At 39.1% G+C, this 16,251-nt stretch overlaps 1 protein-coding gene across 12 annotated transcripts in view; it reads left to right on the forward strand.

The window, feature by feature from the left end:
- SLIT3 (slit guidance ligand 3) overlaps positions 1-16,251 on the forward strand; it is a 512,478-nt gene that overhangs the window by 401,355 nt on the left and 94,872 nt on the right. For all 12 annotated transcript variants that reach the window (XM_083798318.1, XM_083798310.1, XM_083798313.1 and 9 more), the window contains 3 exons: positions 4,144-4,307; positions 6,516-6,648; positions 15,638-15,706. In XM_083798318.1, coding sequence (XP_083654444.1) covers positions 4,144-4,307; positions 6,516-6,648; positions 15,638-15,706 — 366 coding nt within the window. The remainder of the gene's footprint in view (positions 1-4,143; positions 4,308-6,515; positions 6,649-15,637; positions 15,707-16,251) is intronic.

Raw genomic sequence — 16,251 nt, forward strand, 5'->3', positions numbered from 1 at the left:
ATAGAATATTACAATTTAGAGGATCAGCAGTTAAAGCTGCTGCTAGTAAGACTGCACTGCTTTGGCACGGACTTAAGACCACATCTCATGGCAGGTTTCTACCTGTTTTTTGAAGAAAAATTATGTTCTTTGACACATTTTCACTTCGTGTTTGATCCATGGACAGTTAAGGCAGGAGGAGGATTGCTTTTGACTTCTTCAGACATTGTGGCCTAGACAAGCCATAGTGATATTTCACATTTAAATGCAAAATGCAAATGTGTTAATTTCCTAGCAGCACTCCATTGTAGGTTGTTATATGAAATGACAACACAGCTGAAGATGCATACTATGCCTGCTTTTCCCTTTCAACCCACACTTTGTGAGTTAATCAGGGTTTGCAATGACTCACTTTTGCATCTATTACTGTGAGCCAGAAATTAATACAAAATTTAACATTTCTTTCCTTTTTTATCTTGGCATATTTACAGCACTTTAAAAAAAAATATTGCTCCTTTTGTTATTGCTCATTGAATCAGCCTCACTGATATTATCAAAACATGGACAGCTCTGCAAATAGTGCACTAATGGTTTTCAATAGACGAAGAACATTTATTTTATAAGTTATTGGTGAAAAATATCAGTTTTTATTATGTGTTACTAGTCAAAATAAATATTTAGCATGCTAATTTGAAATGTACTTGTACTTCTGCATACATGGTATTCAATGATGTCTTTCAGTCCTCACACAGTCAACTGGGCAGATTTGTAAGCAGAACTGGTTTTCCATGAATTAAACATGCAGCTATTCTCATATAAACTTACCCTGAATTCCAGGATGTATTTTCAGCCTAATTTCAACAATATCCAGATGCGTTTCAGCATGTTTTTCTAACAGGTCACTAGAATTCATTTAAATAGTTAATATTCCATAGCTACTTTGCAATTTTTAACAGAGATGTTTCTAACAGGATATGAATATTTCATCCCTCAAGACTTCTATTCACCCTTGATTTTAAAAATATGTCTATGTCCTTGAGGAAGCACTTATGAATTTAATGTTAGTAAGACATCTTTGCTAAAAGCTTGATTGCTTTGTTTCTGTTTGAGTGGTTAAATCACTATCTTACATGTAGGAACTCTGATTACTAATTATGAATTTTTAAAACAATCTGCCTGTCCAATATTTCTGTTTGTGGTTTGAGAGCTCCACTTGAACAGCCGGTTTCCAAGATAAAGCTTCTGAAAATTATTGGCTGTTCTAGATTTTCAACTGGTTTTTGTAGGGGATCCTTTGTCCCACATGGCACTCTAGAGACCCTCTATCTTAAAATTTTTCCAAAAGCTGCATCACAGCATTGCCATGGAAAGAGTATATATGTGGGCATGTCACCTTCATATGAAATTAAAATAGAAAGTGGATTCTCTTCAGCTGGACCAAGAATTAAATTTAGGTGTCACTGAAGTGATAGGAGGATATGTGTAAATTGTGACAAGATGAATTTTTCTTTTTTTTTCTTTTTTCTTTTTCTTTTTTTCCCAGAGTTATTTAAGTTCCATAACAACAGATTTATTTCTCTATTGCATTTATATGTAACAACTTCTTACTTAGTTCTTAGGAAAAGTATAAACCAAATGTAATCCAATGGCTAAATATTTTTTATTGATATTTTACCCTTTGTCAGCTAATGAGGAGTAGCACATTAAGTTAAAGCAACCTCTGTAGAATGGGCATACTTATTAATAATGGTCATACTTATTAATTTTGATGGGAGCATTCTGCAGATTGACCACATGAATGTTTCTGAAAGTTTTTCCTTATGTTCAGAGCTGCTGGTTCTCCAGAAACCTGATTATATACACCTGCTGTTTGTTTCTAATAGTGGATTACTTCCTTGTAAGGATTTGTTTCATGGAAGTTGTTCTGCAAATATGATCTCACTCCCTTCCATCAGTGGAACAAATGACCTTTGGAGCATTGGTTCACTAAGCTTTGGAGATTTAAATGCTTGGTTTAAACATTCATGCCAAAGTATGTCAGTATGGAAAATATACAAGGCATCCTGCATGTGCTCCCATTATGGATTAAAGAAAATGGAAAACAAGTCAGAAATGAAGTACCCAAAAGCAAAGTAATATTATCAGTACTTTTCTGCTTCTTCTGACTGAAAGCTCCTATGTAACCTGTTCACTTATTCACCTTTATACAGCAAAATTAGTCTTGCCACTGAAACCTAGTCAGCATAAAGTAGGTTGAGTATTTTTTATTATGGAGCATTACGCTGAGTTTTCTACTCCTCCCCATTTCTCCCTCTGCACCAATACAATAGTCTCTACAAGATCTACGTGTAATTACACACCCAGAGCTCCTGGCTAGTGCAGTGATTAAAGTGTGCAGTGACTGAAGTAAGCCTTTTTACTACATGGAGAGCAGCTGTAAATCATAATGTGGTTATGTAGTGTTGACCTAGAACCTATATAATTTAGAAATTCTTTTGGGTTTGTTTTCTTGCTGCCACACCTTAACTGTGCCAGATGTTTTCATCTCCAGTACTGTTGTGTTCTGAAGGAACTGCTTGGCTGAAAACTGTGATATTGACTACGTGGTTAGGTTTGTAAAAGTATGTTGCAAGTGAAGATTTCCAAGGTCTTCAGCTACTGCACCTGTATTTGAAGCATGTGCTTCTTTAGGAAATTTTTTCATTTTTAAGATACACTGTGCTTTAGAGGAATTTCATTATCATCTTTTTTTTTTTTTCTGTACTACCATATTAATAATCCTTGGACATATTTACATATGATGTGGGAATTCCATCAGTATTCATTTGGATACTTCGTTTTCCATATGTGGGGCTCTGACAGTTCATTTCCTTCAATGGAGCAACCCTAGAGGCTATTATTCTTTCTGTATTTGTACAAAAGATAGTCAACTTTTTTTTTTACCAGGAATATCAGCCTCTTGCTTTCATTTGAAATTTATTCATAAAACTCTTACACACAAATAATGTATAGGAATTTCAGTACAAGACTCCAGTAAAAAAGATTTTTTCCAAGATTCTCAGCTCTAATTCGAGCTAGGTTAGAAAGATTGTCGTTTAAAACAAACATCACCTTATACTCCTTTCATTTAAAGAATCACAAGCTATTAAAAATACAAATGGGTAATATCTTTATTTTATATAGATTTCTTTGTTAGAGGTGTTCAACTGAGAAATTGCCGTAGCGTTTATGTTTTCGTGGCTTGACAAGAGAATGGATAAGGCTTTCTTTTTTTAAATGTTGCTAACACAAGCTACACTAAGAATCCTTTCCTCTTAGAAGGCTGTCAAGTGGTTGCTTTGGGTACCACGCACCACAGTGCTGCAGCTAGGCTGCAGCAGTATTTTAAATGTATTCTGGGAGCTGTAGCAAGATTTGATGCAGACCTCACAAAGTTCACAAGGCAGAAAAGCACATGCTTTTCACTACAGATAATACTGACCTTAGAAAGAAAGCTTGATAAGGAGTGGCTCAAGCTGACAGTGCTGCATAGTTTATGTATGTGTGTATATATGTATGTATGTGCAGAATACTGTCCTTGTTATTTCTGTATTTCTGTGGGCAACCCAAATCCAGGTTGCCAGAAGCTCCCACATGGCACAGATTTGTAACACAGGCAGGTGGAAAGATGGGTGCGCTGTGGCCAGGAACAATGTGCTAAGCTAGCGTGGCTGTACACATACGAAGTAGTACACGTAGGTCTTTGTTAATGGCTAGCCGTGCTAAGCTTTTCCATGTTATTGCCTGAAGTAATCAGATTGAAGATCACCCATACGTGTGTCAGTGTGTGACATGAGTTTAGACCTGGGTGTCAGCTGTCGCTTGGGTTGAAATACACTGTAAATAAAGCCCTGTTAGCGATGCAAGTATGTCTAAATAATCGCTATAGCAGTAAGTACTTTGGTTTATATACATACATATGTGTACATAAATGCATTTTATAATTACAACCCTAGACCTACTATAAAACCTGCGTAGAACATGCCCGATGTGTAGAACAGAACAGGATCTCAAAGACACAGATGGCAGGAAAGAGCTTCAACTTGGAACCTGTCTTCTTTCTGCAGTTATTTAAGTATTTCTGTATGTTCTTATTTGATGCAATTATGTCTTGTTCCATTTCAGTAATTTGCTGGCTAACTCCTTTAATTGTAACTGCCATTTGGCCTGGCTGGGAAAATGGTTGAGAAAGAAGAGAATCGTCAGTGGAAATCCCCGATGTTTGAAGCCCTTTTTCTTAAAGGATATTCCAATTCAAGATGTGGATGCCCAGGATTTCACCTGTGATGGTAAGAAAATCCAGTTCAATTTGTCATTTATGGTAATGTTGACATCTGTGTGAGAGCCTCCCTGCCTATCGAGCAATGATTCATGGTGAACATTTCAGTTTAGAGATAAGGAAGACAGCCATTTAGAGCTGAAGATTATTGTTCCCTATCAGGAATTTATTGTTGTTCTCATTTTCCACTTTCTGCAATTCTACCATCTGCACCTAAATATAGGAATAAATTTATGAAAGACAGATGCTCTGCTTTGTATAGTACTGGTATAATCCTGGCTCTTCCTCCCAATTCCTTATTCATACAGCTAGTTAAAAGTCATTGAAGCCTGTGGGAATGGTCTTTGCTTGGAAGGTCTTTTATATTTGGGAACTGTTCAGTTTTACCAATAGAAGAGATGAATACAGGGAAAAAGAAAAAAGAAAAAAAAAAAAACCTTAGATGCTACTTGAAATGACTCAATGATGCTTAATGCTTTGCGGGGTCAATATAGGTTATAAATAATTAAATAAATAAAAATCCTTAAATTTAATTAATTTTTCAGATAGTTCTTTTCTCTGTCTTCTGATCAAGCAGATTTTAGAGAAAATAACGAGGAGAAAAACTGATTGATGAATGCACTGCTAACTTGACTTGGAGGCTGTGGTTGCCTGTCAAGCCCAGATATGCTGGAGCTGCAGGTAGTCATACCTCTAAAGAAGCTGTAAGAGTCACAGGAGTTGCCCGTTTGGAGAAGAAATGAACTCTGTCCTAGTCAAGCTATGTGGCAGCAAGGCAACGTGTTTTGGGCTCTGAGGTCAAGGGAAATGAGTTTAGTCTTTAAAGAGTAACTGGCTTTTGGTTTGGAAAGAAAAAATCTTGGTCAAGAAAATGGCATTGCATACTTCAGAGCTTTCTCTGTCATAGAGCCAGTCAGACAGCCGTGGTGAATGACAAGTATGTGGTGGCAGGATGTAAAAAAAAAAGAACATTGGGAAAAACTGAATATGCTGCAGAAACATACCTTTTCTGCTGGTTTGTGAAAGGCTTTGAATTTTGCTTCCAACTGTAAAACTCAGTTGGAAAGAAAAAGGGAAAAATATTTCCTGTTTTTTTGTAGGCCAGTCAGGTTTCTCCATCCCTTTGAATACAAATAATTCCCTACCCATATATTTATGAGTAATTTTTTTATCTTGTAGCAGGTATTTCAGTTTTATTCTTTAATCTCAATGCTCATGGGTACATCCAACAGAGAGAAGGAAGAAATAGATCAGTCTCAATTAGTCCTTGCATCTCTTTTTTTTTTTAAAAAAAAAAAAAAAAAAAGGAAAATAATGATGGCTGGCTGCGTTCTCTTGGATTGCAGCCCTGTGTGTCAGTGCTGGTCCACTCAGGCTGCTCGTACTCACAAACAGTTGCATGGTTCCTCTAGCTGTCATCTAGAGAATGTGCCACTAATTGTTTCTTTTCATATACATTGTGATACCGTAGTGTGCTTTTGCCTTATGTTTTGCAAAGCCTGTTGGTTTTGGGGAAAATCCATGCCTTAATGTTCTTAACTTTAAAGAGTTAGTTTGTTCCGCAGAAACTCTATTGTTCTTCAATTATGAGATTTAATCTACTGTTTATGGAACTTTGAATCCATTTTTGGAAAAAGTAGATATTTTTATGTGTGCACAGATGGATTGCCAGCAGTTGCAAGTATGCTGCTCAGTTTGTTGTTTGCCTTGTTATCCTTGTCAAAAACAATGAGCTTTTTAATTCAAATGATTAATGAAATGCCAGGCTGACATTAAAAAATACAAAATTAACATCTAAAAGTTGAATTAAAAAAAAAAAAAAAACACCTCCTAAAGCAGATTGTACATAGTGAATCTTAGAATGGTTTGGATTGGAAAAGTCCTTAAAGTTCATCTAATTCCATCCCTCTGCCATGGGCAGGGACACCTCCCACCACACCAGGTTGCCCAAAGCCCCATCCAGCCTGGCCATGAGCACTGCCAGGCATGGACAGCTTCTCTGGGCAACCCATTCCAGTGTTCCACCACCCTCATAGTAAAGAATTTCCTCCTAACAGTTGCTCCAAAATCTTTGAGAGCTATTTTAAAATTCTGTGACGGTTACCCAGGATTCAGTGATGTCCTTCCTTGGTCCTTCTAAGAAGTTGCCTTCAAAGTGTGTCAGTCTGGGCTGAAAGCTGATTTCCCTTCTGAATACTCCATTTCTCCTCCTGTGCAGGTAACGATGAAAGCAGCTGCTTGCTTTCTCCTCCTTGTCCTTCCCAGTGTACCTGTGTGGATTCGGTGGTACGTTGCAGCAACAAAGGTCTGCGGATAATTCCCAAAGGAATTCCGAAAGATGTGACTGAGCTGTAAGTTACATTTTACATAGCTCCTTTCATGAGAAGTTCATGATATTACATTGTGGGGAGGCTTTGTGAGTCCTTTGGGGTTTTGCCTTTGACTTCAGTGACTGACTGGTATTTTGTGCTTTGGTGCTTTCTGTATGTTTTGACTGTTGTTATTTTTAAACTTACTTGTCCCTTGACTGAATGTGTTGCTCTGCAGTGGGAACAGAGTTTATCTATCCTTGCACCCATTAGTTCTTTGTGGGGAACAAATGCATATATTGGTATCAAACGATCCTGTAGAGCTTCTGAACAGCCTGAGCTCATAATAGGCAGTTTGTAAGGCCGATGAAAATACGTTCCTGACTTAGGCAGCTGTGAGCTAATTATCCTCTAAGGAGATTGAGAAGAGGGAAAAAAATGCCAGTGGTGGAAACAAACAATGAATTTTCTCCAGGCTTCATGAAATGTCTAAAATAACAGATAATTAGATTAAATGGTAAAGTAAATTCATCCTAGTTGATAACTGCCTTCCTAGTCTTCTTTTCATCTACCCCTTTTTATGAATTTATACTGGATTTTGGTTCTTTGCTTGGAAAGAAAATACATTGCTTGGTGGAACTGCTTGGCGTAAACAATTGGCAATAGAAATACAGAGCTTTTCCTCTTTAGATCCTTATTCAAATCTATCCCAGGTGAATTTTTCCTGAAACTTATTACAATTTCTGTATGAAAGTAGTTGGTTGAGTTAGTTGGTGTGTTCAGTGAATATTCTAATGAATGAAAATCTGCTTCTGCTTTACCCTATTTAGTAACGAGGCAACTGATGAATGAGATACACATCCTTTTACTCCCTTTGCAGTGGAAGGGAGTTTGTGTTGTTTTATACAGGGCCTCATTGCTTAAATGAGGAATGGACTGAGAGTGTATGTGAGAACACAAATTAACATGGATATTTTGCATTAATTAATACATCTGTATGGACGCTGGGCATATTTAATAGTGGTTTGAACCAAAAGTCGAGTCCAAGCCTGTGTATTACCTTATATATTGCCATCAGTGATAAAGAGTCTGTAAGGTGGTTTCTGCCCTGTTCTTGTTCAAGTCCCATTGAATTCAAATATGACTTGCCAACAGCAAGATATCACAGATGTTACTCCTATTTCCACTGCCACACTTAGGAATTTTTATCTTTAGATTTTGCATATCGAGTTTTACTGATACTATTCGATACACTGACGACATAGCTTTCACAAAAAGAGTGAAATTAATCTCACATTTTTGAAAACTGCTATATTTCTTAAGCTATTTCTTGGCAAATGAGGCGGTAGCCTGGAACTGAGCAGTTTGAGTTCATAGGAGTTTACGTGACTGTCTTCTTCAGTAGGAGCCTCTTGGCTGTGCAAGCTTCTAGTTCGGTTTTCTGCTTTCAATCCAGAAATGCGTCAGGAGAATACTGTCAGCCATGGACTGGCTGGCTCTGAATTTTTCATGTTCTGCAAATATAACCTTGAATCTGGCCCAACTGTCTCAAAACTCAGTCCTGATCTCACTTTCCTCTCAAACAATATAAACTAGCTCCTTATATGTATCTATACCAAAAGATGAGCTGCAGGTACTGAAGGAAAAAAAAAGAAAAAAAAAAGAAAAAAAAAAAAAGTGTTTCTGAAAACAGTGAAAAGAAGGAAATTAAAAAGAAAAAAAAAATCAGTCTTTCTTGCCTTTCTTCTGCTTCCAAACTGAGATAAACATTGCCCATGATTTAGAAGACACTGTACCATCTACATCTATTGTGAAATGTATTTTTACTGTCCTGTATTTGATAATTCTTACCACCGTTGTGGCAAACAGCATCTCCTGGATGGAGTATCTTGTCAAAGCTGCTTAGTCTCTGTGGTAGCAGCGGATGTCTTTTAGCTCTTGGAACCGGAAAGCATGTAAATTACCTGCTGCAGAAGACGTCACAGCTTTTATATGGCTAGACAGAGCCCCAGCAGTCTCCAGGGCAGGGATCCTTCACCTTTATCACCAGTACAGCAAACAAAGGTGCCCAGGGAAAATCCTTAGTCTGTGTTCCTGCAACCCATGCAGCTCTTCTCCCTTTCCCCACCCTCACCTCCATGTCAGTAACCCCCAGGTGGTGCACGGGGGTCTCCTTGCCACCCCCACACCAGGCACTTGCAGAAAGCCACAGTCACTGAGGGCAGAGGTTGTGCCACGGGAGGGACCAAGGGCATAAAGAGCCTGCAGCCCTCTCCCCATGGGAGGCCCGAAAGGTGCTGTGATGCAGGGGGGCGTTTTAGTGGGATCTTTATTAATGCGCCAGTCTGCATTCATAAACTTCCATTATTGATGCATTCATTTACAAGGCACATTAGCTACAAAGCTTTTTGTTAAATTAGTGTGTTTTTATATAATATGGTTTAAGAAAAAGCACTGCCATGTGTCTGGGTAAACCAGTCTGTTAGGGCTGCATTTAGTTTTCTCAGAAATTCTTTTAAATTCTTTTAGAGGTGTTAAAATAGCCTTGAAATGGGAATTCTTTCATTGTAGCAGGTATTAAATATCAATGTGAAAAATTGACCATCTTACACAGGCATGTAGGGATAAGGTTAACCTTTGTTGGGTCAAATTTCACTGTGCCTAAGCTCAGCCAGAAGATCACCGGCTATGTTTTATTATATGGTGTACCAGAGACTTAGGCTCACTCCTTCCAACTTTCTGAGTTTCTGTTCTGAACAACAAATGGGAAATCCATGGCATCCTTCACATTTAAAGCTGGGAAAGACAGGACACATACCCGTGTTTGGTTTGCACCACCCCTGGAAGGAGCAATTACCTTGGCAGGGAATGCTTCCACATAGAATAGAGTTGAAAATACCACTAAGTCTGCTGCTTTTCAGAGGCATGATAATACAAGTGATTTCTGTTTCCCAGCAGTTCTTTCACAGAACCCTATCATCATGGGCAAGCCTTCTTTCAGCTTCCTGTGAACAGGGAAATACTATGTTGTTTCTTGCAAATTCCTTTGCTGTATATTTATATACTGGCCACATTTTTTCCCCACTGTTTACTTGCTCTGAAGAGAAGCCTTGGTTCTTTGAACACAGTCATTTATCTAGTCCAGAAATTCAGAAGTAAAATGTTCATGCAATGAGCTAGTTTGGAACTTCACCTGACTCCCGCTTTGTGTTTTAGGTTTCCTTTTCTTCTTCTTCTTCCTCCTTTTTTCTTTTCTTAATGTATATCTGAACCAAGCTTCCCATGCTTTTTTTCCTTTTATATATTACCTCAGTGTATGAGTGCTAGTGTTTTCTTTTCTTTTTTTTCCACAAAAATATAGTCTATTTCTAAAAGTCTTATCTGACAAAATGCAGCTGCTGTGATGGACCTACAGCAAATAATAATTTGCACTGAGGGAAAAAGCTGAAGGCAATTATGTGGGCACTGCGTGCATAAGCTGTAACCTAATGAGCATGGTGTGTTTCAGAATAAATCATAGAACCATGGAATCATAGAACAGCTTGGGTTGGAAGGGTCCTTACAGATCATCTCATTCCAACCCCCCTGCCATGGGCAGGGACACCTCCCACCACACCAGCACTGCTGGCTCACGTCGAGCTTTTTGTCCACCAGAACCCCCAAGTCCCTCTCTGCAGGGCTGCTCTCGAGTCCTTCTCCCAGCCTGGGCTCGTGTCTGGGGTTGCCACAACACAAATGCAAAGCCTTGCACTTAGACTCACTGAACCTCATTAGGTTCTCATGGGCCCTCTTTTCTATCTTGTCCAGGTACTAATATGTACTAGCCATGTAATCTCTAGACTCAATGTTGTCATGACACTGACCTATATGATAGCAGTGATGGGGTTGTTAGACACCAACCGTACATCATTTTTAGTGATTGGTTTTCCTTCCATTTTTATTAATGCATATTAATATTTGAATTTGCTTTGGCCATTCCTCTCCTCACAAGCCTCCTTTCTCCTTGTCATGTTTTTTGCTCTGCGTGTTTTGTTCTTTTAGCCTCCAAGCTTGTTCAGTCCTTTTCTGTACAGCAGTTTTCACAAGTGGCTGACCTGCTTACCAGCAGAGGAATCCTGTCCAGCTGCCTTCCAGCTGTTAATTCCCTGCCCCTGGGGTGCTGCCTGTTGCAGCGAAGGAGAGCTCTCCCCTTTGAGAGAAAGGATAATTCTACAGGATATTCTAGTTACAGCTGAAATAGAGGAATTAAATCTGCATTTCAAATATGATAGATAAGAAAAGTTAAATAGATCAGATATGTGATGACTGAGGAGGTTTGAGTATGTATCAGAAAGTGATTTTAGCCCTAACTGAGAATAAGGGTAAGTTAAACTTCAGGGTGTTCACTTTTCTCCCAGTCACGTTTCAGTGTGTCAAGCCAGTAGGTTGTGGTCTGACATACGAGCGCACAAAATCCAGGCTCCAGATCTGCCAGAGCTTTCTTAAGTTCAAGTTCCAGATTTGTACATGGATCTATGCTTGAATTTTGTGTCTTCCCAGGAAACAGTAATTGAAGCTCAAAAATTCATGTTTTGTGGATATGGTTCATCTTTCACATCAATGGTCTTCTAGACCACCTTTTTCAGGAACTGAAACTTGCATCAGAATGTTAGGGTATCGAATATCCGCATTAAAAAGTTTTGACTATAACTTAATTTTAAAGCTGCATAAAATTGGCAAGTATCATATTTTTTTTAATGTAGCATTCTATATGAAATATTCAAAGAAATTAAAGAAAAGGCTCTGTGCTTTTCCATTTTCTGCATGAGAACTGATGTTTCTCTCCAGTTTCTTCTCTTAGCACAGATTGTAACTATGAGCTTGACTTTATGGCTGAATAGACATTTCAGTACAAAGAAGGCTCCAAGTAATTCACGTGGTTATATGATGCTTTGGCAACTTGTGCTGGTTGTATCACCTCAAATCCAAGCAGTTTCAGTATAAAAATAGACAAGCTGGAAAAAGAACAGCTGTCATCTTTTATGCATAGTTTTAAATTTTTTATGTGTGATGTCAGTGCATGTGGAAGGTGCTCGGTGAGCCCCTGGGGTGCTGCAGGCACTGGGCTCAAAGGGCTGGTGTGGTTGGTGCAGGTGCAGAGCGAGGTTTGGCCATGCCCTACAGCACCAGCCATCCTGGCCAAGCAGGTATCCGTCTCCAAAGCTCCTTCAGGTTTTCAGACAGTCTTTTCTGGCACAGGATTGGTGGCATTTTATGAGAACATGAGCACTTTTTTTTTTCCCTATTTTGACTCTGGTAATTACTTTTTGCCTACAAGTCATTATTCAGACTTCAGGATTCCCAGCAGCATTCATGGGGTAGAAAACAATTTCCAGTCTGATATATTAAACTACAGAGTCATGAGACTTTAGGAAGCAAAGGAGTTTGTTTTGAATACTAGTCAGCATGTCTATATTAAGGCAGCTGACACCCACTCTTGACTCTGACTGTCTGTGTATTAATAACTTGACTCTGAACATTAAAATTAGATATGTATTTTTTCATTCATGCCAGAATTTCTTTGCATACCAGATGCCATATACATCTTCTCACTTTGGCTAGGCATTGTAAAGAATTAAAAATACAGTCTTCCCTCCACATTCTTCTGTAGGGTTTTGTTGTGGGTTTGGGCTTTTTGTGGGGTAACTTCCTCCTTCCTCCATGGTTAGATGTGTATACACAGTTGTAACTGGGTTCTGCCCCTACAACCTCAGGAATAATTCTGTTATGCACTGGGTCCAGTTTCCAGCCCTCTTGCAGCCCCTGTGTATCATCTCCAGCACAGCAAGGTGCAGAACTGCTGCTCCTGTGTCCCCTCTGTTTGGACAGAGGCCTGGCCCATGGTGGGCAACAGCTCACCTGCTGCAGTTGTGTTCTTCAAATTCAACTCAGATCCTCCTCATTCTTGGCATGTTCTTATGTCCTAAAGGCTCTGGTTATTTCAAATTCATTGCACGTTCAAAATTAATGCCTATTGCTTAGAAAATATTGCTGTTCTTTGTATAATGTGGTGAATGGTTTAACAGTGGTGAATTGCTCTTGCGTGCATGAAAAGTATATGATCAGTAATTTTTCAGTGTAAAATTGTGTTTGTTCAGAAGTTATACCACTAGAATAAATGCTGCAGCTTTTTGCATGCCCATTTATATAACCAGTAAATTGTTTGCAGTACAAATCCAATGCTATTCAAAGCAGATCTTCTGCAGGAGTTTAACTCTAGGAGCCTGCGTGTCTATATTAGCCTGAGTAGTGAAGCACTGGATGAAAATGTACTCCCTCGGCTTTTGATTGCACCAAAAAGTAAAACAGGGAAAAAAAAAAAAAAAACCTTGGCTAGCTATCATCAGTTTGTTCAAATTGCAGGCCATTTCATATTGGGATCAACAAGAGAATATCCTGAAAATCTATTTCTGAGGATTTCAACACATTGCAAGAGCTGAGTCTCTTCCTAAATGAAAATCACATATTGCCTCCAAATATATAATACATGACCTGCTTTTGATTTCCTTTGGAAATCCTTTGGATTTTACATGTGGAATAAACACTGGAGCCTTAACCTACCCTCATGCACGACTTTAGGATTTGCAGACTTTGTGGGATGAAAGAGAAGGCACAGACTCTCAGCAGCTTGCTGCATCCATAGCAGACCACAACTGGGGAAATGAGACATGATTTGCCCTATTTAAATAGTAACATATGCGGTTGAATTCTGAGGATCTTCTACAATTTATGTTGTGAATTTGCACTATACCAAGGCACTCAATTTTCAAAATAATTTTCACCAAATTTAGACAAAATGAAGCGAGTGACCGTGAATGTGGCATAACTAATCCATATCCTGGTTCATCTATAACCTGTGTCAGCAGAGCAGCCCTCACTCCTTTCAAGGGTTAACTGTTTACTGTATAATACCATCAGCTGATGCTTGTGATCCTTGTGAATGGAGAGATTAATCTGTTCAACAGGTTTTCATAAAGGAAGGATTGTGCTTTTGGTTAAAAATTCAAAAGCCCGTAGTTCTGCTTGTCTAGCCTAATCCTAGCAGGAGCGAGGTCAGCTCCACCACACGCTCCCAGACAGCTCTTACTTCACAGGATCCTGTACACAGGCAGAGCAGATAACCATGAGGCTGGGGAGGAGGAAAGTAAGTATTTCTCTGTACTCATCCCTTAGTGAGGATTTTCCCTTTTATCACTACTAGGCTCCAGTATCTAACAAGTTACAAGAAATTCTTCTTGAAGTAGTTCAGTTGAAGAGTGCTCAAGCAGCAGAAAATGATGAGCGGCCATTATATAGAAATAGAAGGGGAAGAAAAAAAAATTAAATGTGACAGTTACGTATTATGTAAGAAATTCTGTTAGTGTTTACAGTTTTTATTTTTAAATGAAGTAAAAATAAAAATAAAACTTGTGGGAAAAAATTCTTGGATTTTGTTTACCCAAGTATCTCAGTGTTGTTACAGTTGGTGTAGAGGGGGAACATATAGCACAGCAATAATCTATTATTATTGTTGTTTACTATAGTAAATGCAGAATAAGGAGATCTGTTGCCAAAGAAAAGGAAATTGTATGTGTGGGATACAAATTCTTACCATGATTATTGGATTATATCCTCAGCAGCGGAGGCAGCACACCAAGTGTTCTGGTGTCTATGGGCTGCATTTCCTGACACGCGATAACCTTTCCGAACATACCACATCAATTGCAGTGGCCTATCTACCTTAGGAAAAATCCCTCACAAGGAGGCCTGTGAGGAGAGAAATGGCCAAAGTGGCCAAAAATGGCAAATGTTTTTTCATCTTTTATCCTCACCTGTGGGGGGGGAAAGGCCTTGGATTTGTTTCCCAGGTCGATGTGCCCTCTGGCAGACATCTGATGGGCCACCCGGCCAGTGCCATGGCACTGCAGTGGCATGTTTCTGTTGGAGCCTCATTACTTTGATATCTTCCAAGGGTGCAGGTTCAGCCCCCAAAAAAACAAGGTTAAGGATAAAACTCCAGCTCTGTCTCTATCATTTGGTAACAAACAGGAAAAGGCCCACGCCCCATTGCTACCACAGGTAGCAATGTGAAGTCTTCAGTATCCACACTCTCTTCAGGGCAAACTTTTGGAAAATATTGTATTTGGTCAGGGTTTTTACCTTCCTTACTGAATGTTTACATGTCTTCAGTGGAGCGAACCTGCCAAATCCAGGCACTGTATTCCAGGAACATGAGGGCATAGGATTATCCTAAAAAGCTTCAGCCCTACTGTGCACGTGTGTGGACAGAGACACGTATAATGGTGCCTCAAACTACTGCCATCCTGGAAACACAAGTTTTTATTAAATACACTTAGTTCTTCTGGGAGAAGCCTTTATTCAAAAAAAAACCTTGGTCTTTCATCTTCAATTTGTCCCAAGTTTTCCTCCTGTACCAGTGTACTTTGAAAAAGCAAGGTGAGGAGGATGTATATGCCAGGGTAGGAACTGCTGTAATAAATGTGGCCTCAAAGCCACAATGTTTGTGTTGACGCTGGAATAAGTGAAACTTCTTAGACCACAGAGACCTGCAGTACAGCTCCTTCTGGCTGTACAAGGGATTTACAGGCACAAGACAAAACCTTTTCCAGTAGTTTTGGTCAGCAGTCCATGTTCTTGAGAAACTTGTTAAAAGTAACTTCAAGTAAGGGAAACAACTCCTACAAGTGCTTCTCCCCTTACTTCTTCAGCTGCAGTCTTAGAAGAACCAAATGGTGGTGGTCTCCCTTCACTGTAGGCCAGAGATTCTTTATTCACTTGCATGTCTTGAACAAAACCATCAATAAGCTACTCTCATGCTTTGCATGTGGGATAATTCATTTACAAAGGAGAAACTCTTGCAGTTTCAAAGCAATGAATCAAAGACAATTTCCGTAGTGACTGAATTTAATTTGTATTTTCTTCATGATGCAGATTGAGTGACAGGAGTTCTTGTTAACATGTTTATGTAATTGTCAAATGCGCCTTTTTTCAGATACCTGGAAGGAAACCATCTGACTGCTGTGCCAAAGGGGCTCTCCACCTTCAAGCACCTGACTCTGATGTAAGAAACACGTGGTTTCAATGCCAAGAAAATTAGATGACTCTGCACTGTGTTGTAGGTGGAACATAAATAATTAGTATTTGGGGAAAAACTCACCACACAAAAACCTTCTGTAATTTGAATTTGGAAAGAATTTCATAGTAGCCACTGCTGCCAGTAGTGTTCCTAAACAGTGGAGAAAGAGCGAGGTGACTAAGAGCACCAAAAACACTTCCTCTGCAGGAGCTTCCAGCATCTGTGAGAGGACTAACCTCTCATGCAGGCTGCTACTGTTTCACTTGGCAGATTTATCTGTACAACACTGTAAAGGTCATTAACAGAGGAGACAGCATTAATTTGTTCTAGTTGAAGCAGCATTTATAATGCTAAGGTAATGAAAATTTGCATAGCTGTTTCTGCTATGAGCAGTCATACATACAGAGACACAGCTAGACTTTGTTCAGTAAATTGCTCCCTGAAATACACCAGAGTGAAATTTCTTGGCTGAAATGTTTAGCAGAAATTTTCAAATGCTCTTTGAATCAGCTGTAGATGCTCAAGTTAAA

This window comes from Anser anser, assembly GCF_964211835.1.
Source record: "Anser anser genome assembly, chromosome: 14".
In the NCBI taxonomy this organism is placed as follows: domain Eukaryota; kingdom Metazoa; phylum Chordata; class Aves; order Anseriformes; family Anatidae; genus Anser; species Anser anser.